This window comes from Polyodon spathula, chromosome 1 (genome assembly GCF_017654505.1).
Source record: "Polyodon spathula isolate WHYD16114869_AA chromosome 1, ASM1765450v1, whole genome shotgun sequence".
Lineage (NCBI taxonomy): Eukaryota > Metazoa > Chordata > Actinopteri > Acipenseriformes > Polyodontidae > Polyodon > Polyodon spathula.
The window spans coordinates 82,613,028-82,638,707 of record NC_054534.1 but is presented as its reverse complement, the minus strand read 5'-3'; the positions used below and the strand labels follow the sequence as shown (position 1 = coordinate 82,638,707).

General features: G+C 36.1%; 3 protein-coding genes across 3 annotated transcripts; 1 reads left to right on the top strand and 2 right to left on the bottom strand.

Moving 5' to 3' along the window:
* Positions 1–570: 570 nt before the first annotated feature.
* nipsnap3a (nipsnap homolog 3A (C. elegans)) lies at positions 571–7,117 on the bottom strand. The gene is made up of 6 exons (XM_041264283.1): positions 6,918–7,117; positions 5,926–6,133; positions 5,547–5,705; positions 3,943–4,092; positions 3,584–3,670; positions 571–3,011 (listed from the first exon to the last, which is right to left on the bottom strand). Exons 1-6 carry the CDS (start codon positions 6,993–6,995, stop codon positions 2,935–2,937), a joined length of 759 nt encoding a protein of 252 aa, XP_041120217.1. The 5' UTR covers positions 6,996–7,117; the 3' UTR covers positions 571–2,934.
* Positions 7,118–13,298: 6,181 nt separating this feature from the next.
* LOC121323293 (tripartite motif-containing protein 2-like) lies at positions 13,299–17,976 on the bottom strand. Its single transcript, XM_041264271.1, has 3 exons — positions 17,873–17,976; positions 15,051–15,590; positions 13,299–14,160 (listed from the first exon to the last, which is right to left on the bottom strand). The coding sequence occupies exons 2-3, from the start codon at positions 15,582–15,584 to the stop codon at positions 13,816–13,818; spliced, it is 879 nt and encodes a 292-aa protein (XP_041120205.1). The 5' UTR covers positions 15,585–15,590; positions 17,873–17,976; the 3' UTR covers positions 13,299–13,815.
* Positions 17,977–19,857: 1,881 nt separating this feature from the next.
* Positions 19,858–24,598, top strand: LOC121323307 (exosome complex component RRP40-like). Its single transcript, XM_041264295.1, has 4 exons — positions 19,858–20,129; positions 22,489–22,638; positions 23,491–23,642; positions 24,366–24,598. Exons 1-4 carry the CDS (start codon positions 19,920–19,922, stop codon positions 24,571–24,573), a joined length of 720 nt encoding a protein of 239 aa, XP_041120229.1. The 5' UTR covers positions 19,858–19,919; the 3' UTR covers positions 24,574–24,598.
* The last annotated feature ends 1,082 nt before the right edge of the window (positions 24,599–25,680 follow it).

Genomic DNA, 25,680 nt, shown 5'->3' with positions numbered 1-25,680 from the left:
GGTCAAGGTAAAATAATACCTGGCTATTGCTTTTTTTGATGCTCTCACCATAGGAGTAGAACCAGCGATCCAATGTGGACACAACTTAGTATAGTTATAATTGGTTCCTACTGGTTTTCAAATAACTCTGTGGAATGGTGGTAGGTCCTGATGCCATCAAAAATCGGCTCAACCATTTTGGATACAATTTGGTACAATTACCCAGTTTGGTTTGAACTTGGTTCCTATAGATTTTTTGGAAATCAAAAGTAGGTCATGCCTGTCATCTTTCACAAGGCACAGTACAGAGGCTACATTAAGATAATGATGTCTGAGTAAGGCAATGGCTACAGGGAACAGAACACATGGTAAGTGTAGACCTCTCATAGTCACTAAGGAGACTGTGTCTTAATTAAAACTCTTATCTACCTATTCCATAACAAAGTGCTTAGTGATCTAATATTATTCACTTTGACATATTTCATTTAAATCTTCATTAATGCTATTTTTTTTTACACATACCTGTACATGTTTCAACAATCCTGTTAAATTTTACACTAAAGCAGAATTCCTTAGTGTCTGTTTTCTATATTTTTCCATGGTTTTGGCTTCTGTATCCTGTTACGGGAAAATGTTTTAAATGTGTTGTTTTGTAATATTTTTCTATTTTATAAGTTGCTATGCTTTGTGTAGTTTCTTCTCCTTCTATTTGAATTGTGTAAGCTTGTGGAAAGTTATTGACAAGGGCATTTTCTTAATCAGGCATGACATGTCAGTGCCTGGTACTCTTCTGTTGTAAGCTCTTGCAGTAATATATCTTATTAGCAGGGGTGTGTGTGTCCAGTGCATGAATTGTGAGTATGTGTATTAGAAGGACAAAATGAATTGTGAGGACCAAAAGGAGATCAACAGTTACAAAAGAAAGAACTGTTAAAGAATGATGTAACCACAGAATGGGTATAAAAAGGCTTGTATAGTTTATTTGTTGGACCAGAGGAATGAGGACTGCACACTGTCCTCCCTGGAATTGGTAAACATGCATAAAGTGCTCTTTTCCCATTGCATGCTGGAGCAGGTCATCTAATCCCATTGCCCACGGTATGGTGAATATATTTCCAAAACAGTTTTCCTGTACTACAATCAGTTTAAATGTTTTTACAGTACAGAAGTGGCCAGTGAACTTGATATTAACCCTGTATTTAAAAGGTCAGGTGAACTCAGAGGCAAGGAGACTTGTAATTCTATTTAATAAAATTTACAATTTGAAGTTATTAATACTGCATAAGCAAAGTTGAGAAACCCACATCTTAAAACGAACAATTTCAGTATCAAGTAAGAAAAAAAAAAAAACATTTTGTGATACTGCCAAAGATATTAAAAATAAATTAAACTGAACTGCCAATGAAATGCCTCACACTGATCTGAAACACTGTACAGTACAAGAGCCTAGCTTTTTTCTTTCAATTATACCCCCTCCCAAAAATGCTAATGAATAGTAAAAAAGAGTAACTTTTAGGGACCACTGCACTTCTAAAACATCTTAAAATGTATTTCCTTTTTTGAAGCAGGTAATATTCTCTAATCAGGGAATCCAAGAAATTTAGTGAACAAGGGATCTAATGGAAGTAAATGGGCAATACTGTAAATGCCCCAGCCCCAGTCATGCATCATTCATCAAAATGGATGCATTTAGGGGTACCATTGTATTTAAAATGATCAAGATTGCATATATTTGAAAAACGATGATCTATTCACTGAGTTATCAGATATTAAGTAGCCAGTGATTTGAATGGGATGATAGCTCTTTGAGATACAAGATAAATGCTTTTGTGTTACAAATCTTGAAAGATTGTAATAGTTTTATTTAAACTGAATACATATCAGACATTATCAACTTGTTGACTCAGAATGACCACAGAGCATTGGATCTTAATTATTGGACTTCTTATCCTTGACACTACATTTACTGATCATAGTATGGTGCTTATCTAATCATAAAAAATGTGTTGTTGAATTTCACTTTTTAAGCCTGTTATTCACTTCACAATCTACATGTCCTAGTAACTTGTGGGACGTGATTAGAACGACATTTTGCACACGTAGCACTTGTACCTCAGTCATTTCTCTTATATTTGGAACTTACTGGGATCATTCAAGGGGTCTTGTTTGAACAAAGCAACCAGCAGCAATAACTGTTTCAGTACTGCTAAAAATCAGCACTACTTCATCATCTCTCTCTATTGGTTTAGTAAACATGGTGGATGTGGAAGCTGGTGTCATGTCCTTGATCTATACATAGACACAAGGTTAAAAGGCTGGAATGGTATAGTCAGAGATAACCTACTGTTACCAATGAACATGAAATAGAGTCAGCGAGACAGCAGGTCTTTCCTAAAGAGATTTTTTTAATTTTGATTTTCCTTCTTTACATTGTATTCATTTATACTGTGTGTGTGTGTGTGTGTGTGTGTGTGTGTGTATATATATATAATATATATTATACACACAAGGAATTACTGATTACAGATTTCTCTGAAAAAAATGCTAACCAATCAATTATGCATTATCAAGTACATCATTTCAATAATTGCACAGAAAATTGTTGCAGTGAAGTTTTAACATACATCGAGTAAACAAACTGCAGCCATTTTGCACAGTAAATCATTCAGATAAATATACATACCTCAACTACAAGAACAGCAAAAACATGGATGATGTTACATGTTTTTATGATTGTTTATTGCCCATCAATTAAAATAACTTAAAGAACATTTTATGAACATACCTTTGTACATGCTACTTACTTTAATATGGGTTATAACATTTTTATGAAATGTATCCTTGACATTGAAAAGACACATTTTAATGGCAAAGTCAGAAGAGCATTTGAATGGAATTTGATTTAGGTCACAGAGCGCACACGTAACTCAAGTTGCTAATCCCGTTAAGGGACAATCATTTCAGTGGTGAAAACGGTGTTGGAAGCAGTAGCTTGTTCTTTTGCGAAACCAAATATGAAACACTCGTTCGAACTGTGGGGAAATAAAAAAAGATTAAGAAGGAAATGAAAAGGAACCTAAAAGCACTGAAATGCTAATTCATTTGAAACCACATAACCCAATTAATACACGATCAACCCATACTGAAGCTATGTGATTGTCATTAGATGTCATTGAAAATTATGCTTAACACATGCACATAAAATATTTAAGTATTGTGAGCAACATAAGAAAATCAATACATGCTTGTACAATCTACAATTACACTAAAACTTTTTATTTACATAAATACACCAAATGCAAATTCAACGATTCATTAGTCTTCTTGGTGTAATCATTATTTGTTTGAGTGGGCAAAATTTTGGCCAAAGCAAACTGTAAATACCAACCTAGACCTTTGTAAAACCTGAGATTTTTTGGGCATAAATCTATAAAAACTGAGAACAAACGCACACGTGGATCTTACTTCAGTAAAAACTAGAACCATTCTGACTTCTCTATAGGGAGTGTCCTTCCATTATGAAAAAATGTCTGACTTCATTTTGGAGACAATAGCTTTGGGAATCTATCCTAATGTGTTCTGAAAGGCACAAGTAGCATTTTACCTGCTGCCACTACCCTGGCATCTTCATGTGCTTTGTGTCTTCCAGCTGCTCGCTGGTCTGGATTCTCGTACCACCACAGAACATGAACTGTTAAGATTGAATTAAAATTAGGGGAACAAAGTCATTGAATATTAAACATTTATTTTCACAAATCTAGCCTTCCCTTTCAATTAGGAATTGCATTTAAAAGTGCACAAAGAGCAGGAAGGTTAATTTGAGCATTTCAAGCAGAAGGCTTAAAGAAGTGATAATCATAGCTTTGGAATTCATTTTTTTCCTCTCTCGCTAGAATTAGCAACATTATCACTGCCCCTGCCCCATCCCCATCCACCCCACCCCCCCTATGTGGTCTACATTACCTTGGTTTAACTGTCCAAATTCACTGTGAAAGACCCCGATGAGACTGGCATATCCAGCATTAGCGTGAGTGCTGACCGCCATTTGAAAAGCAGGACCCCATACTGCTGGACCTCCTGGCTTCATCTGGAAGGTCACAAGCTCATAAACACCTGTGACAGAAGAGAATTTTAGGTCATGAGGAAATACCAGACCAATTACATAGCGACTTTCAACGTCAAGCCTCAGCCTCACATACCGAAAGCTGCTCTGTGGTGCTAATTAAACAAAAGCTTGCTTGAAAATAGAAGTCTTAGCATGGCCTTAATAATTTTGACTGTTTGTAAAATGTTGATTGTGAAATTAAGCGTAAACAGCTTGCCCAAGAATATGTACATATTTTTAAATCAGAAGAGTATAAATCACCTTTTAATTAGCGTGCAATTCATTTTAGAAAAGTACAATACTTTGCAATACTGCCCCTTTGCAATAAACCGCAGGATTTTAACACAGAGAAAAAAATACTATTCCAGTCTTAACAACGTGCATCCAAATACTTATGAAAAAAAGGGTCCTTTGTGAAAAGTAAAAAGCCAGGTAATGCACTATTTTAATTATTTAAACTGGTAGCAGTATTTATATTTACTCTAATTTAGAATCATTAAAAAGGGCCCATGGCCTGGTTTAAATCAAAATCATAGCATTGCTGTAACTATTACTAACCTGGGGACTGAATCTGAATCATAGCATTGGTATAAATATTACTAACCTGAGGATTGAATCTGAATCACAGCATTGGTATAATTACTAACCTGAGGATTGAATCTGAATTATGGAGAGGCTTGTTTAAAAAGAACAAAATGACAAACATCAGCTATGGTCAAGATGGTTTTGGGCATTTTTATGAAGGAATAAAAAAATATAACTACGAAAAAGCTATCTTCAAATGTCTGCTTACCCTGCCAAACTCACTACCTTCAGTTCATTTTAGCACCTATGGAAGATGAATAATCACTAGAGACTGGGTGGATTGACACCTTTCCCACTGGCTATGGTCTTTATACAACACGTTCAGCCAATTCAAGAAATAACAAATTAAACAGTTTTAGTTCCGAGGACAGTTCCCTAAACTGCAAAAGTGCTCTGCTGTTTTGTGTGAGATAAAGGGATAATTTATATCATCTACATTTTCCTAACCTGCTTACTTATTGTTTCTGCGCAGATCATTATTAAGCCAAGACTATTCCATCAAAAACTGCTTTTGAAAAGACTCCTCAGTGTTGACAGTGGGAAAGTGAGGTAGAGAAGAATATGATCACCATGGAGCACTCTGTAGGACGACAGCAAAGGCAGAGTTTGTCGTCTTGGTTTAACAGAATATCTTTGATAGTGCTTGATCAATGGGCTTGTACACAGAGCAACACTACTATGCTTCCCCACCTTACTTCTCCATTATCAACCTTAAGGATTCCTTTTAGAAGCAAATACCATTGGGATAACGACCTGTTCAAAAACAGCAACAGACTGATCTAAAACATGTCATTTCCTTCATATTCAAACCACCTAATACAAAGAAATGTCATATGGCTGTATCACGTCAATATTAGGGTCTACTATATATACATACCATCTTTTACAGGTTTTCCAATCTTACACCATGGCACAAGATACGTCACTTCGTTGTCCTGCGTCTGAAGCATAGGCATCATGTGTGCGATATACTTATTCTGCCAGTCTTTATCATGGGCCAGTGCTGTCCGCACAGCCGTTCTCTGGGCAAAGCTATCTAGAGAAGAATACAAGAGTAAAAAACATGATTACTCGAAAGACCTGCTATAGACATATGTTTCATATGGTCACACATAAACGTTTACAATTATCTAGATAAGTGCTTATTCAGTTGTAATGAAACTTGGTTTGGACATTCTTTATCACAGCTTATTGAGATATTGCGTACAATTTCTAAAGCTATCTGCACAAATGTTAACATACTTTTCCAACCTTACCATACTTCCAAATATGGACAAATTGATTAATGCCACCAAATTCCACAGTCCAGTACCCAATCAGTTCAGAGTGAGCTGTGCGGAGATGAATGTTCTCATTGGTCAGCTTACTGAAGGCATTCATCTTTTCAGGTTTGATACAATAGGTACGGATTTCATAAAAAGTGCCATGCTGCTGCTGAGGTCCATTAGAAATGAAGGAAGTAAACTAAAAAACAACAAAATATAATTGTAACATCTGATTTAGGGGTGTATCAAAGTTGTTAGGTATTAATTAAATTGAATAAAAGTTGTTGATTACTAAACACAAAACAATGCAGTCCCTGGGTTTCCCTTGTTTACACAATTAAGTATCAATCAATAATAACTTGACAAGGTTCTATGGCATTTGTATATGAAAGGGAAATCTGTAATTTTAAATATTTTGTGACCATTGTACCATGCAGTGGCCCGCACAGATTTGTTTTACTTACTAATGTGGCCTTTTCAGAGAGGATTGCTTTGAATTGGTAACACTGTTTCAAACGTGAAACAAAGATTTGCTTCAACCGAACTAAATCACAGCCGTTTTTTTTTTGTTTGTTTTTTTTTAATATATTTTTCACAACGGGCATTGTTTGTTAAATAAGTGGGTACAGTACATTATATTTACAACAAAAGCGTTCCTAACTTAAACCACAAAACGTAAAGCTGATTTATTTCTGATTTTAGTTTCGATTCAACACCAACGCTGCACTTAGCAGATGTAGACGTGCAGAAGTGCTCGTGCCACTATTTAACTTTTAGACTTTACGCTGCACTTAAGTGCAGAGGTGCAGACTTTACCCCGAGCCCCCAATAAATTAGAATAAAGTACTAAAAATATATATGCATGACCCAAATCAGATATGTCAACACACTGTATATAATGTTGACTAAGTCTATTCACGGATTAACATAAAATAACATAGTTTACTGTATCTACCCAATTATAAGTAAATAAAAACCATTACCTGCTTTGTACTTTTCATACTGCAAATCTTTTCAGAAAGCCCGTAAGCTTTCCGAATGACGCCTCTCATATTTAACATTGTACCAGGCTTTTTTTTTTTTTTTTGGAATTCAAACACAATAACGTTTCAACTAATGCGACAGTGCGTAATGCAGACACAAACTCAAAACTACTGAGCGAACTAGAACTACGGCGGCTGATTTAGGGAAAACCTCAAATGGTTGTGTATTTTCACTACGTTTAGGAATTGCGCTGAAACAAAAGTGTAACCTAGAAGTTACATATTTTGTCCCCGTTATATAACAGACTTCTAGCCCACTACAAAATAATATAATAATTTAATGTATGCATATATATTTTTTTACACTACCCTAAAATATTATTAACAATATTATTGGACCGTAATTCTAGTTTTAACAAAAAAATTTATTTTAACACAATGTTGTGTGTTGTGTGTGTGTGAGTATATATATATTATCTATATATATATATATAATATATATATAGTTGTGTGTGTGTGTGTGTGTGTGTGTGTGTGTGTGTGTGTGAACAATTGCTGTGTTGTTTTCTTCCTAGAATAAAGATGCAGTATCCCACATTCTTATAACGTCAGATAATCTGTTAACCACAGCGTTAAAAAAACTAAAACAAAAACAACAACAACTTAATTTTACGGTAAAAAAAAAAAAAAAAAAAAAACCGGCAGCTGTGTTGCCAGTAATATACTGTATAAAAAACAGTATCACGGTACATCATATTACTGTAAGACTTTCTTGATAACCGTCATTTGTGCAGTAAAAAAAAGTGTTATCTGGTCAGTGAATTACCGTATATATGGTCAGATGTACAATAATTTTACAGTAAACTGGCAGCTGGATTGCCCATCAATTGCACAGAAAATACTGTATAAAAAACGGTAACCCAGTCAGTTCTGCAAATTATTTCACTACAAAAAAAACACTTATATGCTTTACAGCGCCGCCGCCGCCGCCGCCGCCGCCGCCTCCACCACAGCAGCAGCTGTTTTATATCAATAACCACCCACTACACATACTTCGTAGGCAACGATACGACCATAATCGAACTCATCAAACAACGGAGCTACAAATCTATCGAATAGCAGACTAGCCCACCCCAAGATCTGACCTACCACAAGATGGTGACCACACAAAATATGAACAAAACATATAAAATTGTGAGGGAACACAAAGGAGATGTAAATTTACATAAAACTGTGCAACCGCACATCACATTTAAAACACAAACAACACTGTTAAAACACTACTATTTGCAATCAGCCCTGCAATGGATTCTGGGATTCCAGTTGTAACCTAATTAGATGTAATATCTACGGTACTTAACCGTCAACGCTACCCATGTTTTTTTTTTTGTTTTTTTGTTTTTTTTAAATAAATGTGGCCTTTTAAAACAACGGAAAATATGTTTATACTTTTTTAATATTAAAAACGTTTTAAAGGAAATGTTCTGTAAAAATAAACACCTTCTTTTTAGTATGAAGTTAATTTGCTTTTAAATTTAAGGTAAATTGTCATTTTATAAGAGTAGGCAATTTACCTTCACTGTTTACCATAATTTTACCGTTGAATTTACGGACATTTGTGTACAGTGTACAGTAGAGAAGTGTCTCTGCAGTCTATTGGATTAGGAGACAGGCTTTGTTTACATTGTCAGATGCTAAAACAGCCACTATACGCCCTGATACAACAAAATTAACATTAATATCAATAACTTGTGCGATATATTCCCTGCAGGTAGTTATGCTCCTGCCCCTGCTACTACTTGCAATAGGAATTTTTCTAACGGATTAAGCGTTATACAGATCTACTTTTATGCTAGATTCTACTATATTAACCTATAGTATAGTACTGCTTTCTTCAACATGGGCTTAGTTAAGATAACATCCTATTTAATCATGGTTGTATTATTAAAAATATATTAATAATGTGTCCTCCAGCAGGTCAAGCAGAACAACATTGAGGGGATAGATAAAGTCAACCTGGAAGAGAGAGTCAAGGCTCTAGGCACCTGTCTGTTCTAGGCATAGTCTGGCATTCCTATATTCTCTTGTATTCTCAATATCAATTTGGTTTGTGTTTCATGGTGTCTAATAAAATAATTATACTTGTTGCTTTGTCCCTGTGTCTCTTTGAAATATAATACATTTATTTATTTATTTACCCCAAACATACAAAATAACAATATGCTATATAATCAAAAACCTTGCACAAAATGAGATGGGGATACCTTTACCCTTCACTATCCTTCACCTGTTCTTAAACCTTAACTTGGACTTCATGTTGTTACAACATTTTAAGATACTCCAAACAATGTTCTGGTACTGGTACAGAATTACTTCATTGTGCAAGTAGTTTATTTCTTTTTTAAATAATGTAGGATAGAAAGTTAATCCTTTTTTTAGAGATTTGTTTTTTTGCATGCACTCAATAGCGGTACATTTAGAAATTGCAAATGTTTTTGTCTTTCACTGAGATAATCAGATTAAAGTTGAAATGATTTTCATTTAATTTTACAAAGTTTCTTTTAGTATTTCTATTCTTTGGTTTCTGCCCTAGCAACAGTGGCACTTGCAGATGATCATTAAAACATCCTATTTCTGAAAACAGAAGCAGGAGCTGTAGTATGTGTGTCTGCTTCCCAAGATAGTGCCCTTATAAAAATGTTATGGTAAAATCATAAGAAAATGCTTTAAAGCACAGAGAAAGCACAGAAAAGCAGAGGCAAGCATGATGATGCTCATAGCAAAATGGTAAAGTATAATTAAACACATGTAAAACACAAGTTAGACACTGTAATGAAATGCATAGTATAGGCATGGAAAAAGCACGCAAAACTGCAAATGACTGTGCTGAAATAACCATGTTGTCTTTAGGGAATGTAAACGGGGTCACCAACTGGATCTGGGTTTAGGCTCACAAGCACAGTTATCTGTTTTAGTATGTTCTCCTCTGACAAGGTGCAAACCATTATAGAAGCGACTAATTAAGAGCTGTATAAAACTCCACACCTTCAGAGACCTGTCATTTGCCTCAGGATGGCTGTCATGGTACACTTACTGATGCAGGGACACCTGGCTCTTGTTAAGGACAGGCAGGAAAACCTTTGGAGGATAAAGGCAAGACAGAGAAGGCTCTGCATATTTAAACCCAGGGTAACTTTGTTTGGGATGAGTTGTCCTCTCCGCTTGCCTCTCCAGCAGTGTCAGCTGTGATGTGGATGGTGGTCCTTCTGTTGCTGCTGCTGCCTGTGTAGAGTTGCGAGCTTTGCTTTTGTTCGCCACTGCAAGTCCTGCCACTTTTTCATCACCTGGTTGACTGTGCTCCTGGTAGCACCGACAGCATTGACTTTCTCCACTATAGAGGACCATATGGCTTCTTTGGTAGCATAACTACTGTTGGCTGAGGCTTTTCCAAATAACTAAATTTCATGCTGAGTGACCTCAACCATAAGGACTTTCAGCGCCTCAGAAAACTTTTATTTTCTTTTCTGTGCACCAAAAAGACTGAGCTGCCTTTCCCCTGACATATTTTTTGGTTTGGTTTGATTTTCGCTCTCCTCAAATCTCAAACAGCACCTACTGCTCTCTGTACTTCTAACTCACCTCACCTCTGTGCTGTAAGTGCAGCCGCTAAACAGCCCGGTGCACAGGCGGCACTCATTGTGACCCTTGTTATCATGATTGCAGATCATCATTTGCACATATCGAGTAATTTGCATTGCTCTTAAGCTTATATAGACCGCAGTGCAAAATAGTTGCCTGGCTGCTAGGCAATTTGGATTTTGCACCAGCAATTGTTTGAACTGCACCTATCCTTACATCAGCCACAAAGTGTTTACAAGCAGAGTAAAACTGTAACAGATTGTACCCGATTTAAAAACTACATTTATGTGTTAGTGTTAAGTAATAACTTGTCAGCTGCTAAGACGTCCATGCAATTGAATAAACAACACTGTGGAACTACACTGTAAACAGCCTGATCTAAAACGTATTTAAATACAGCAGGATTTAGCAGCAAACTCCAGAGCAGGACTGCTAGCAACTGGAAACTCATTATGGTGAGTGTATAAGTGATGCTTGTATTCATGTTTGTTCTCTTGTGTTCAGGTGAGAAGGATTTATTATTAATTTATTTGCTTGTTGTAGTTTTACTGGTTTGTGACGTTTTTTAATATTAGCAATATAGGGAGGGCTTTCCTTTGTTTTTTAAAGCACTCACTAATACTGGGGAATATTCAAGTTAGACACAAGTGGAGGACTATGTAATCATGTTACATGTTAATGCTTGTTTATTAGGTATATCACGGTGAACAGCTGGTATTTAAAATGTATTTACTGAACTTGGTAAGGTAAATAACATCTGATTGTAGGACTGGGCTATGTTCACTAGCCTGTCATGTCAGAAGGCCTTGGTTTTAATCAAATGGTTTCAAGTTTGTTATCAGTGGCGAGCTGTACACCTTACAAAACTGACACACGATTTTACACATTTAGCTGTGTTTTTAATTTGTATATGCAATGTAATTTAATACAAAGGCAATGGCAAAATTAATGACTTGTGTGTGTGTGTGTGTGTGTGTGTGTTTGGTGTGTGGTGTGTTTGGGGTTGTCATGTGTGTGTTGTTGGAAACACACCCAACACCACAGTGTTTGAACGTGTTTGTGTGTGTGTGTGTGTGTGGGGGGATTTTGTGTGTGTGTGTGTGTGTGTGTGTGTGTGGTTTGGGGGGGTTTTGTGTGTGTGTGTGTGTTTGGGGGGGATTCGTGTGTGTGTGTTTTGGGGGGTGTTTGTGTGTGTGTTCGTGTGTGTGTGTGTGTTTGGGGGAGGGGGATTCCCCACATGTAAGTACATACACACAAACCCACACACAGGACCACATAACCCCCCTCCCCCCAAGTACATTACACACAAAACACACGACACACACACAAACCCCCTCCTCCATGTTGAGGGAGGTGTGTGTGTGGGGGTGGAGTGTGTGTGTGTGTGTTTGTGTGTGTGTGTGTGTGTGTGTGTGGAGGGGGGGGGGGGAGGGTCCAACACACACACACTTAGTGAATTTAATACCCCTGAAATTTTTTTAACATCTGTGTGTGTGTGTGTGTGTGTGTGTGTGTGTGGTGTGTGTTGGGGGGGTTCGTGTGTGTGTGTGTGTTTCTTTTACTAGCCTGATAGCGAGCTCTTTAAAATGAGGCTGGCTTGTCCTCTGAACTTTGTACCTGTTTGTGGGACTGATGGGAATACCTATGCCAATGAGTGCTTGCTCTGTGGTGAAATACAGTAAAATTACAGTTTTATTTATTGGTAGAATTCCTAATGATTTTTAAGCTGTCAGTTGATTTGTTATTTTAGACTCCAATTTGTATGACTGATTAACTTAAAGTGGGTTCTTTTAAAAAAAAAAAGGGGGGGGGGGTAATTTTTACCAAATATTCCAGCACAATGCCATGTGAGATCATGTATTACCTGAAAACCCTCTGTAGCACATTACAAGTTTCTGTATTATTATTATAATTAATTTATCAATAGTCTTCCTTCACAGGAAAACCAAAGCTGACATCCAGATTCTGAAAGAAGGCAGCTGCTGAGATTAACTTGGCTCTTTTGTGTGTTTCAATTAAAGTTCCTAAAAATTAAAGCCTTCTGAAACATCCAATTTGTCAATCCAGGGTTAGGGTTACTTTGGAAAATCGGTCAGAGAAACTCAGTCAATTGAAAGACAAACATTTCAAAAAGTAGTTGAAACTTATCAAACTTCTCGTAGTTTTTCTAAATTTAGCACTGTTGATATACTATATACTATGTAATATACTATATTACTTTAAATGAACAGCGCAGCATTTATTTTAAATTGCTAAAAACAGCTGCACATCTTATTTAAGGGCGCCGGTAATTAGAAGTACTAGGGTTTTCGAAAGGCGCCATTATTTATTGTGTTTTTTACGGTATTTGAGGGAGGCATGTATTGAGGTTTCTGCGAATACAACTTGATTAGGATGGCGAAGAAGTTCTACAACTTTTAAACTGAAAGCTGCTGAGCTTGCACATCACACAGGCATCTATTTGATGAGCGTCACATTCGGGAATGGAGAAAGCAAGTAGCTCAGCTACAAGAAGAGCCGACATCTTCACAGGGTAAAAAGAAAAGGCTACATGGTGGTGGGTCACCCTGCTCATTTTGATATTGAAGAGGAGCTAATGTTATTGAGAGTGCTGTTTATTCAATGGCTGCGTTTATTACAAATCTAATATTTGAGTGTGGCAGTTATTCAAGGGTGGTGGTAATTCAAAGTAATATGACACTTATGAAAAAGCTTGTTTTATTCTGTTCAGTTTATCCCAGAACATACAAACAGTCATATCAGAACAAAATAACATTCATATCAGAACACAGGAAAAGTTATGAACAAGAAGATGTCCTTTGTGTGACAATGCTTGTCTAGTTAGTCAATGCTCGTCCAATTGTTCTTGTCTACATGCTGTTGTACAAATTATACATACTGATACTACAGATTCTTCATCTTTACGTATTATTTCTAATGATTCAGGTCAATATTTTTTTTAAATAAAAAGCTATAGAAGTCCTGACCAAAATATATATTGAGATACAGAAACCTACTTGGTAAGCTGATTGTGAGTAAGTGTTCTCTCTTACCAATGTCAAGTGTGTCTTTAATTTTTGCATTTAAACTTATGTTTTTGAAGTAAGTATGCAAACATGTCATCTGCTTTTTGTAGTTTAGGAGCTTTATTGGAGATATACTCAACTCAAAGTTACCAACCTTAAAAAATAAGGCCCCTGTCTGATAAATACTAGACAGGCCTGTTTCTTTATTAAACCACGCTTTAGAGCTGTACTTTTTATCTGTATCTGTACAGTTTTACACAACTGTGATAGCAGTCGGCCACAGCCAGGTGTCCTTCGTTTGTGATGCAAATTCCAAAAGGACCCTGCAGTTCATGGTTTACCACATATGCACTCAGAGATGCGTTAGGGTTAAACATCGTTACACAATTCTGTCCTTCGTCAGCAACTAATATATTTCCATCTCTATCAACACAAACTCCAGATGGATTTACAAAACAATGTCTGTTTCCAAGTTCTGGTCCAATCTTCATTTTGATCTTCTTATTTTCAATGATTTTTACACACCTGCCTTCATATTGTCCAAAGAGCTGCCCTTCAGCAACTAATAGGTCTTCATTCTGATAAGAAAAACATTAACGACAATTCTGGTCATATTATTATTATTTTTAAAAAACCCTCAGGATTTATCAGACAACAGTACCTCTGTCTTGCCTACTGCCAATGCAAATATAATCTAGAAAATCTATCCTTTTCTTATGACTATTAACTGAGAAATAGGCTATATCTTGGGAACATGTTATCCAGTCTTGATAAAACTATGCATGGGTACTTGGTATCATGCTCTTTTCTACATGCATGTTATTTCAGATTTTTTTTTTAAATGTTGTCTTCCAGGAAGGATTCACTTGGAAATGGGATGAACATCTTGATGGGTTCTCATCCTGGTTAGTCAATAAAGAACTGGACTGAGTTCTGATACTGACAGCCATAAAGTGTTATTATTTCCTTGATATCTACCCAATAATATTATGATAGTTGCTCTAAGTTTGAACAACCACAGTTTTATATACAGTACAGTCTGAATTCAGTAAATCTCCTAATCTTAGTTCCTAAAAAACATTGAATCAAATATAAAAGAGGACAAATACAATAAACAATGAAATACAATTTATACACTACTTGGATAAATTAGAAATTACTGTACAGACAACCATCAAGTTTGCTTGTGGCCATTACGGTGATGTGTGGCAACAGCAGATTCCAAATAAGCCCTAAGTCTAAGTCATGGGTTAGATATGTATGAGTATTGAATACAGAGGTGGTCCTAATAGTGAAAGGGATTTTACTTTGCTTTCAATATGAGAATAATTGGGACTGTAAAAGGTTTCCTTATGAGTGAGGGTGTCTTTGTTTTGATGTTGCCTTAAAGCAAGGTTCTACTGTGAATAAATAATCTGTTGATGAACCAGTCAGAAATGTTGACTGCTAAACTTAAACTTAAACTCACCTTGTTAACAGCGATTTGCACAGGTCGGACAAACCCTTCCATCACATTCATTTTCAGGATGGCATTGTTTCTCCAGTCCACACTGATAATATGGATCTTCCCTCCATCTGTCCAGTCAGTCACAGCAAGATTGCCACAGGGCAGTAATGCCAAGCCATGTGAGCTTTTCCAGTCCATCTTCGGGGGCTTTAACTGGTGAATGAATTCACCGTCTTTGGCAAACACCTTCACAGCTTTGCTTCCATCTGTCACCAGCAAACGGCCGTCTGCAGTAGCTGCAATGTCACCTAAGCACTTCACTGACTTTGATCTGAAAGAGAACCCATGCTTGTGAAATCCCTCTCTGCTGAAGATTTGGATCCTGTTGTTTCCGCTGTCTTTCACTGCTAGGTCTCCCTCTGGTGTTAGGGTCACAGCAGTTGGCCAAATGAACTTGCCAGGGCCTGTACCAAATTGTCCAATTTCAGCCATCAGAGCGTTGCTATATATCCTTCTTATACCTGAAAGCTTCCAGTCTTTATGATGGGCATGCATCTCTAGCTTAAAAAGTAAAACAGATAGTTATCATACGTTGCAATACTCATAGTTAAAGTGAGGGTAGCTAACAAAATAATTCCATACATCCTACCTGTTGTGCACAACTATCCGTTATATAAGTCTAAAATGGGCAGTTTTGAAAGAAACACATGCATTTTTAAAATGGTGTCTGGTACTGCACTATGTTCAAGAATTCTTTGTTTAAAAGTTATGTTTGTAAGTTTTAGGGTGTTCTGGCCAATAGTATACTCCAGCAAAAAGCCAAACTCAGAGCAAGCAGAACTTAACCAACAATTTATGATTAAAAAAAAAACAGGACACGAAAGCAAGGAAAAACCAAAGCAATAGTCATATACTATCTAAAACTAGAGGATGCATAGAGTGTACTTGGAGACAACTGTCTCCCTAGCTAGTGTAAAACAAATGTGTATAGTAGGCTCACAGTAAACATGCAAACATGCTCATTATAGCTTTAACTTTCAAGCATAACTAGCATAACTTTTAACTAATTCAAGAACATAAACAGTCCAGCTAAAGCATTTATCAGTACACAAGGGGTCTACTTTTCTAACCTAAACTTCAACTGATGTTAAAATACTGTAGCTGACCTTCTGATCCTGTTCTGTTACACACCTCTTTGAATGGCATGTGTTTGTGTTTTTACTGCTGATCAGTAAGGGTTTCGAAGTGTACCCAGGAGAGAAAACAACAATAGAACTTCTGTAGAGTAAAACCATGGCGGCATTCAGATTTTCAGCTGTTTATGTTAATAAACTTGACACCCTTCATCTAATATAGTTTAACAGGGTACCCTCTGAGCAGTATAGAAAACACCCACAAATGAACCCAAGGAAAAGTAGGAACTTGACTGTTACTGTTTTGGTTACTGGTGGAATAAAAGGGTGACACATTGTGTGTTGGGTGTGTAAAAATACGCACACTATTAAGGTGTAAAGGTGGTAAAAAATGTATAGCTTATTGTAGTAATAAAATACAAACAGAGCAGCTAACTCCGGCCTCAGTAGGATGGACACCTGAACCCCAGATGTTGAGTTGCGTCAGCATTTATATAGAGAGTTTCATCCCTCAAGCACAAGACATGCACAGCATTTGAAATACAATGTCCCTCAGAAATATGTTATTATTAAACAGATTTGCAGATAATATACCGCGAGAATGGAAGACAGGGCAGTATGGCTCCTATTGTTTTTGTCCTTGCACAATAATTTTCTGCTGGTGTTATGTCAGATTCTGTTAAATTCTATCTCTTCTTATAATGCCCTTAACAGTAAACCCATAATCGGCATTGTCACACTCCTGGCACACAAGAATAAGAAAAGACAGAAACTGATACAGAAATCCTAAACTCATGGGTTTTATATAAACCCTTTATTTATGCAGTATACACATTAATAAATATTATAAAATAATCTTACAGGGGGGGTCCTCATGCTGTATAAGCAGTTGCTTTATTTGAGAAATAATTAATTTTGGCCTATTTTTCGAATATAATTTGGTAATAAATAAACCTCATTAATTCACACATGGCATCATTAACATTGGTTACCTTTATTTTGATGTAATTTAGCTTTCCCCTGTCCTTAGATAATGTTAATTTCATAATAAATATTGCCACTGCATTTTAGTCATCTATGAAGCTACAATCATTATGGGAACTATTTTTAAATATATTTTTGACAATATTGAAAAAGACTTCTAGTCTAAGTTGTTAACAGTTAATACACCAAACAAATGCCTCTAAAATAAAGCACAGCCCATGTTCCTTAAGTTCAGACGAGAGAGCAGTTAAGATAAAAAATTAAATAAAAATAAAAAAATAACCTTGTACTGATCTGTTTAGGTAACAGGCCTACAGTATGTTTTGAAGTACAATTTAAATAAAACATATATTTGCTTTCAATATTCTTTTCTTTAAATAACTTTTTTTTAGTATATTAATTCAAAGAAACAGGAATATTTAAGAACATCTCTCTCCAATTACTTCATTTATAAGAAGAAACTAAATTACAACAACAACATAATACAACTGGTACTACAAAAACTACTACTACTGCTAATAATAATAATAATAATAATAATAATAATAAGAAGAAGAAGAAGAAGAAGAAGAAGAAGAAGAAGAAGAAGAAGAAGAAGAAGAAGAAGAAGAAGAATTACATTTTTGTATGATGAGACCTCACATTTAGCTTCAAATAAAATTGCATGCATTCATTTTAATATAAACAATATTCATGTAACGTTGTGACAAAATTATGAGCTCTTACCTACTGTAGCACAAAGACTCCAAAAACTATAAGTGGAATATTTTGTATAAACTATAAGTGGAATATTTTGTATAGCCTTTTTAAATTCAACGGTATCTGTTTAGATTTTTATCAGGCATGTGCAGAAACAAAATGCTTTATCTGTATAATGCAAATATTTACTTTCCTTGGTGCCATGGAGATTATATGACACATGCTGGCATATTGTTTTCTTCTCCCTGTTGTTAATAGACCTATTGCTTGGTGTTTACATGTTTACAATATTATTTAAGCAGGCAGATACATTAGCAACCAACACACGTCAAGGGCAAGTTTAAACATTGCCCCTTAAGAAATATGGTATTTGAGCAACTACTTTAAAACTGTTCAAATAAAAGGATTGTATAATAAATGGAACAACAAATATTGACCCATCTATATCAATGACTGTATATAGTGTTGGTATAGAAGGATGGTAAATAATAAGGCCTCCAATACTGTAAGTTCTGATAAAAGGACCTCTGGTATGTGGATGGTAATCATAATGAATATTGTCTTTGAAATAGAAAGATAACTGGGAAGTGCTTTTAAATAGCATATAACACAGAATGATTTGACCAGGGATGTGTTTCATTCAACTAGAGGGAAAATGCAATCATTCCTTAATGATTACTGCCTCTAATTTCTTTAGGGAGGAAAATCTGCATCAAACCCTGTTCTTTAGAATCTCCCTTTAATAATGTGTGCAGTTTTGGGAAGCACCTACCAACTGAGCATTCATTATTATTTTTTTAACTGTTTATTAGCAAGGAAAATACAAAAATGCATTATGAGATTGTACAATATTAAAATGTAAAACTGAAGACAGAAAAGGCATTGTTAGCATTGTATTGAGTGTTTTCATACTATTGGGGAGAATTGTGCCAGAATTGTGTCTTTCTATTTTTTGATTGCGCACTTTTTTTCATAGTGTTTTTATTGTTTGTGTTTTGAACTTCAGGGCCACCATACAAAATAGTGAAGGAAAGGCTGTCATACTGTGTAGAACTTATCAGTGGACCCCCGATGAATACGTGATTGTATTTTTCTAATTTAATAAATTGCATTAGATCTCTAATCCAATGAATTTATGTGGGTGGGGCATCTTGCTTCCAGTTTAGTAGGATCAGGTGTTAGGTCAGGAGATTCACCAATGCCAGGGTGTCCGACTGCATCCTTGACAAGAGAATATCCCCTTGAACCACCCGAAGAGTGTAATGAATAGGTTTTATGGGCAATGATATAATTTGAGAGAATGTTTAGAAAATAGAGGTCCAGAGTGGGACTAACCTGGGACAACAGCAGAACATAATGCATCTGTCACAGGTTGGATCCAAGTCCGGATAAATCTTAAATTTGCATAAATGAATATGGTAATCTTTATCCACCAGTATGTTTGTTCAGCCTTATTGACCACTGTCACCAATGACAAACTGCAATAGGGAGTAACAGCTTTTATATTTTACACACGTCACGGATATTTGCCTACTGCTTGATGACGTTTGTCAACATTCTGAGCAGTGTTGTATTTCTCCAATACTGTTATTATAATTTTCTCTAACTCTGTTTTTACCTGGCTTTACAGACACAGGTGTCCTCATTTTATGTCAATTGGGTGACCATTCTCACTCTTTCTATATTGAAGAATGCCACTATATTGTGAATTACATAGTTAATTAATTAATTAATAATTGCCACATTGAAATGCATATCATAAAGTACGTCGTGGCTAACATTTTAGTTTAATAAGCATACAATATTATTGTTCATTTGCGCGTTCCTTTACTACCGTAAAATGTCGCAAAGACGCGCGTACACTTTTTTTATATTGGACCTCCAACTCGTTTCTGTCACTGTCTGCAGTCTCCAGGCTTCCCTTTGTGCGGCGCTTATCCTCGCAGAGAGCAGTTCGCCTGTTTTTGCTCATGTACGGTATACTATGGCGCATGTACTTTATTCTCGGTAGGCCTCTTGCCTGTTCCCTTTTACCTTTCACCCGGAAGTCAACGTTGCCAAGCGCAAAGAAGCAATGTTGTGTTGCGTTAAAGAGAAAATCGGAGAGGCTGTTCTTCCAGGGGATATCCTCTCGTTTGAAATACAAAAGTCAGAAAATAAAAGAGAGAAGTTGATCTGTGGGCCTGGCTTGCGTCGGGACGGGGAAGAGGTGTTTGTCTGTAAAAGTGGCATTCTCCGCCACAAGGAACCTAACCTGTACTGGGTGGACTTGCAACAAAGACGGGTAAAAAACACCGATAAAGTGTACAGTTGTATAGAAGTTAGTTATCTGTTAAACTGGGAATTGTGTTTTAACACGCTGAATTAACATCAGATGTAAATACGTGTAGACATTTGCATGTGCACTCATTTGCGCAACCCACGTGTGTGCTATATAGTAAAAAGTTATCTGAGGACATTCAAACCTAACAGATTACAGTACAGTTCTTAAAATTATTATTATTGTTGTTGTTATTATTATTATTATTATTATTATTATTATTATTATTATTATTATCATCAGGTGCAACCTTCTCATTGTTCCAATAACAACGTTCATTCGATTTCAGTGCATTGAGTTTTAAAGTGTAACCTGCTGTGTTTTCCACAAGGGGGCAAACGTGTTAAGTTAAGACAGGGGTTCCCAAACCAGTAAGCGGTCCAAAGGTGGGCCATGGGAGCGATGACATTTGATGTATTTTGTTTCTATTAACAGTGAAAAGCAGGCGCCGGCGGCAGCTGTAAATGTTGAAAAATAAAGTGTAGCAAGGGAGGTTTGGCGGAATTTCAATCAAAGCAGAAATTCACAAATCGGAGCTAACGTAACAGATTGCCTACCTGTAGCGGGATGCAGAGCGAGATTTCTGACAATAGATCGCTATGCTGGCTGATGTAAACCGTGTATTCAGTATTTTATAAAATGACAGTATGTCGAATCCGCTACCAAAGAATATATTTTGCAAAGTATAAAGAACAAAAAAGGCAGCTACAGGAGTTTGAATGCATTTGTACCGTGGGCTCAGTTTTGAGTTGCTGGAATGTTTTTTTTTTCTTCTTTCGTAGAAACGTTTTCATACTAACTTTTATACTTGATAACATTCATTTAAAAATTCAGTTGACTACTATGATGAATACGTTTTTGTGACTAGCTATTTACATTTTAAATAGAGTACTTTTGATGTATGTTTCAATAACGAAATCAAGTTATTAATCAAACTGAAATATTGTTAAATACTGGTAATTGAATTATTAAAATGTTTGGATATACTGATATTTTATTGATTACTGGCTCGTTCACAGCTGTCGTAAAATAACGCTACAATATGTCTAATAATAATGTTTTTTTGATTGATTCAGATTTTGCTGTAGATGGATTTATTTTCATAAGTTTTATTTTGGTTCAGTTGTGCAGCTGCACTCATTTGCTTTTTAATTTTTTTTTTGGGGGGTGCACAAATTTACTAAAATTAATATGTAAATTTTTTTATTTTCACTCTGCGTATTCTATGTCATTTCCATCTTTCACAATATTTATTCAAATGAATAAAGGACAGGTTAGGTTTATTTATAATGTTACAGGTTTAAACATATAAAATGTTTTTAATTTGACATTTTCCCAAGGAGTGATAACAGTGGGCCGCAGTGCCAAATGCAGCTGAACAGATGGGCCTCAGGTAAATAATTGGGAACCCCTGAGTTAAGATACAAATACTGTACCGTGAATTAAACACCTGTAGATTTTAGTTGACCCAATATTTTAAAGCATTGTTGTATGTCATCATCTTTTGTGTTTTGGCATACTTTCCCTATTTGTATCTTATGTGAAGTTTATTCCTGCTATATTGAGGTTAAATACATCATTTAGAATTTCCTGTTTCTGCAAGTGTTAGGTCCTCCTAGTAGGAGTGGTGGCAAGCAGGTTCTTTTCAAGTGAAATGAAGCATGACTCCAGCTATAACAATATTTGGGAAATGTAAACAACCTGGAATATTGCCCAAGATAACATATTCCATACTTTCTGAAGAAGTGCTATAGTAAGCATATAACAAGGAATTATAATTCCATGTAACACTTAACCTAGTTGTTGGACAAGATAATGGTATGATGAGTATGAGGGGAGGGGAGGGAGGCATGTGTTAGTTTAAGTAGTAAACAGCTGTACACAAAAGATTGAAATGTCCAGTCTATAAACCACAGATTTACGGACGTATTTGCTACCAAAGCAACTGTGCTACTACCGATCCCCGCAAGTGTATTCAGCTAGGTAAAAGAGTAATTGAAGTCAATGGCAACAGTGCCCCAATGTTTTGGTGCCAATGCTTCATTGCTTTGCACAGCAACAACACAGTTACTTTATGATCACTCTTTGTTTTAGTCACAATTATGAAGTAAGTTTGGCGACATAAATGATTATAAAGTTATAGTGCAGGACACGCTTAACAAATCTATACCTCACTGTGGAAATCATCAGTGTAAAAAAAAAAAAAAAAAAAAAAAAACTATAAAAATACAGCAAGGGAAGTTTTAACTGGGTACAGTGATTCGCTGTGTTTGATAAGGACTTGCCAGACTGATTGGACTTAATGTTTTTTTTTTTTTCCCAGTATGTGCCAGCCAAGGGAGAAAGTGTGATTGGGATTGTGACGGCAAAATCTGGGGATGTATTCAAGGTTGACGTTGGGGGAAGCGAGCAAGCCTCGTTATCATATCTGGCATTTGAAGGTGCAACAAAAAGAAACAGGCCAAACGTCCAGGTAAGAAACAGACCAGAATGCTGTACAGAGTGTTTTAGCAATGGTGATGTTAACTGTGTGACTTTTTCTATGAGATTCTTTAATGCTTTTGCACTTCTGCATGATGGACATGTCACAAATATGCTAATGGTACTTTTTTCGAATCTGTTAGTATAGCAGTGCAACAGTTAATGTACTTTCAGTATAACAAACATCAAAGTTCTCATGGTTTATTCAGTGAATCATTCATGCCACTGTTAAAGCACCTGGACCATTGTCATGATATACTCCACACATACCTATTTACAGCACCTCATTTTTAGTTATCAACTTTTTTGGTCTACTGAAAATATTCCTTAACCCAGGGATGATAAATATGACTCCTATTGCATAGCAGTTTCACCCATTCCAGGTTTTAATACAAGCTTGATTTGCCACAGTATATAGGTAACAAACTCTTATTAAACACATGGTAAAATCAGGACTGGATCGAACTGGATCTTATTTCTATCCCTGTTTAACCCACAGTGCAGGATTGAAACATCACTACATATGTGGTATGTTTTATGCCACTACAAACCTGCCAAATGGTGAGTGTTAACAGCCTTTAAACCAGTCTAATTACCCAATGTGACCGTATATATGGAAGAATGTGGTAACCAGGCATCAAAAAATCAGATTTTAGTGTAAAGTGGAACATGACTGTGGCACTTGAGCAGGGATTGTATATAGCTTGACTGTATAGTTACACACAGAGACTGAGCCATGACAGTTTAGAAGGCATTGTTTCAAGTGTGTAAGGGGCCTGTAAATAATATAATTTGACTGATTTGTAACCATTTGTTGTGATCCTGTTTAAATATTATCTTTCAGGTGGGAGATCTTGTTTACTCTCAGTTTATAATTGCTAATAAAGACATGGAGCCTGAGCTGGTCTGCATTGATAGCTGTGGACGAGCAAATGGAATGGGAGTATTTGGAGCTGGCGGTCTTCTCTTCAAGGTTTCACTGGGACTCGTAAGAAAGTAGGTTCTAAAAGGGCTGTTTTTTAGACTTGCTTGTTAACTTTATTTTAACACCATAAAGCTCTGTGTATTGATATTATAAATCACATAAGAAATCAACCACAATATATTGCTTAATACTGTAATCCCATTCATAGGACACTACAGCACAATTTGAAAGTTAAAAAAGACAAATGATAGCTTTGTAATAAAATGAATACTTTGTATGCAGGGTGTCTACAAGACAGCTCATGTTATGCCTGACTCAAAAAAAAGTATAAATTGGTCTTTTCCCATATAATCTATTGGGCTTCAACCGTAGGATGTTGCTACCTTGATAGCAGTTACTGCAAAGTTACACAAAATGGTCAGTCCTACAAAGAAATACAAAAAAACCCTGTAAAAATGTCCTCAGTTTTTGTATTGCTCTGTCATCTCAACATGCTATAGAACATTTTTTCAAGCTTTATCCAGCAGTTCAGATTGCTTACAACCAATTCATGAAGGAACCACCTGAAAAGTACCAATTAAAATCTTATTACAATTGTCTAGGTGGATCTTCATAAGATGGGTATGATGATACTATAAACATCTGCAGGGAGAGAGACAAAACCCCATTTACTATAAACATGAGTAGAGCTCATTTATATGAATATACTGCTCTATTGTAAAGATTTATGTACTGTTTTATTTGAGACAAATGGCATACATGATGTATTGAAATGTATTTATTTCTCACTGTAGGCTCCTTTCACCACAGAGTGAGATAGTTAAGGACCTGGAGAAGATATTCCCGTTTGAGATGGTTATTGGCATGAACGGTCGAATCTGGGTGAAAGCCAAAACCACTCAGCAGACTTTAATAGTTGCCAACATTCTGGAGAGCTGCGAAAACATGACAACAGAACAAAGAAGAAGCATTTTTGGGCGCGTGTCAGAAAATTTTCTGTAAATAAAGCAATTGTTCTTTTCTTGTATTTTGTCAGTTTGTCTCCAGTGTAAAAAATGTTTATCAGGTATCTCATTATTTGCACCCTTTAAGCTGGATGTGGATAAATATGCATGCGTTAAATGTTCTAGCTGATTGTGGTGTCAGTGATCAAGAATTTTCAACAAACTGTTTTGGTAAATTCAGTTCATTTCCAGCTTTAACGGGTCAACAACAATAACCACAGACCACCGTCATTTTATTTTCAAGGTTGTTGTTGACGATAAAGATAACAAAAAGAACATAACCCTGACACTTAAGAATTCCTATCAAATTGTGCAGATTAACTTTTTCTCAGATACATGCGGTTTCCTGAGAAAATGTAGTTACTCCTTTGGTTTTATATGCAAGCATCTGTCTTCGAGTATAACAGCTAAAGATGTGAGTGTAAATGCAAGGCATTAAATACCCCATTACAGCTTTGTAATTAACTATAAAATATTCCCACATTTAAGCTTGTGTACTATAATAACCTGCCGCAAACCTTAAAAGTGCCGGTTAGTTAATAAAAAGTAAAATAAATAGGCATCTGCGACCACAAATGTATAAAGTTTTAGAATGGATAACTGATGAACAAAGCAGTGAATCCTGACAATGCAACAGTATCAGTCTTGATTGACAGTATGACTAAGCAACCTGCTAAACTTACCCAATCCCCATAGAAACCAAGGGACAGCTGCTAAAAGGATCAGGTTTCAACAACTAGACCCAGCGCAACCCTTCCATACTATATTATGGATAAGTGAAGCTCAGAGCAGGTTTTGCAAAAGCCTAATGGCTGGTAAACTGCTGGCTTTTGCTCATTTCAGTACCACTTCTCAACAAGGCTGTTCCAATAACCATGAGTTGATGCAGGGAATCTGTTCCCATTACTTCGGTTAGGATTTTCAGAACAGTGGAACATTATGGCAGACAGCTATACTTTGTAATTAAATCCAAACACTGTTCCAAAACAAAGCAGTATGAACTACTAAGCTTTGGTCACATATACATACAGTGTGTGCTTGCAATTCACTCTATAAAGGATAAAAGGGCAGTTCAAGACTTAAACAAGCCTTAGCCTTGTTTAAC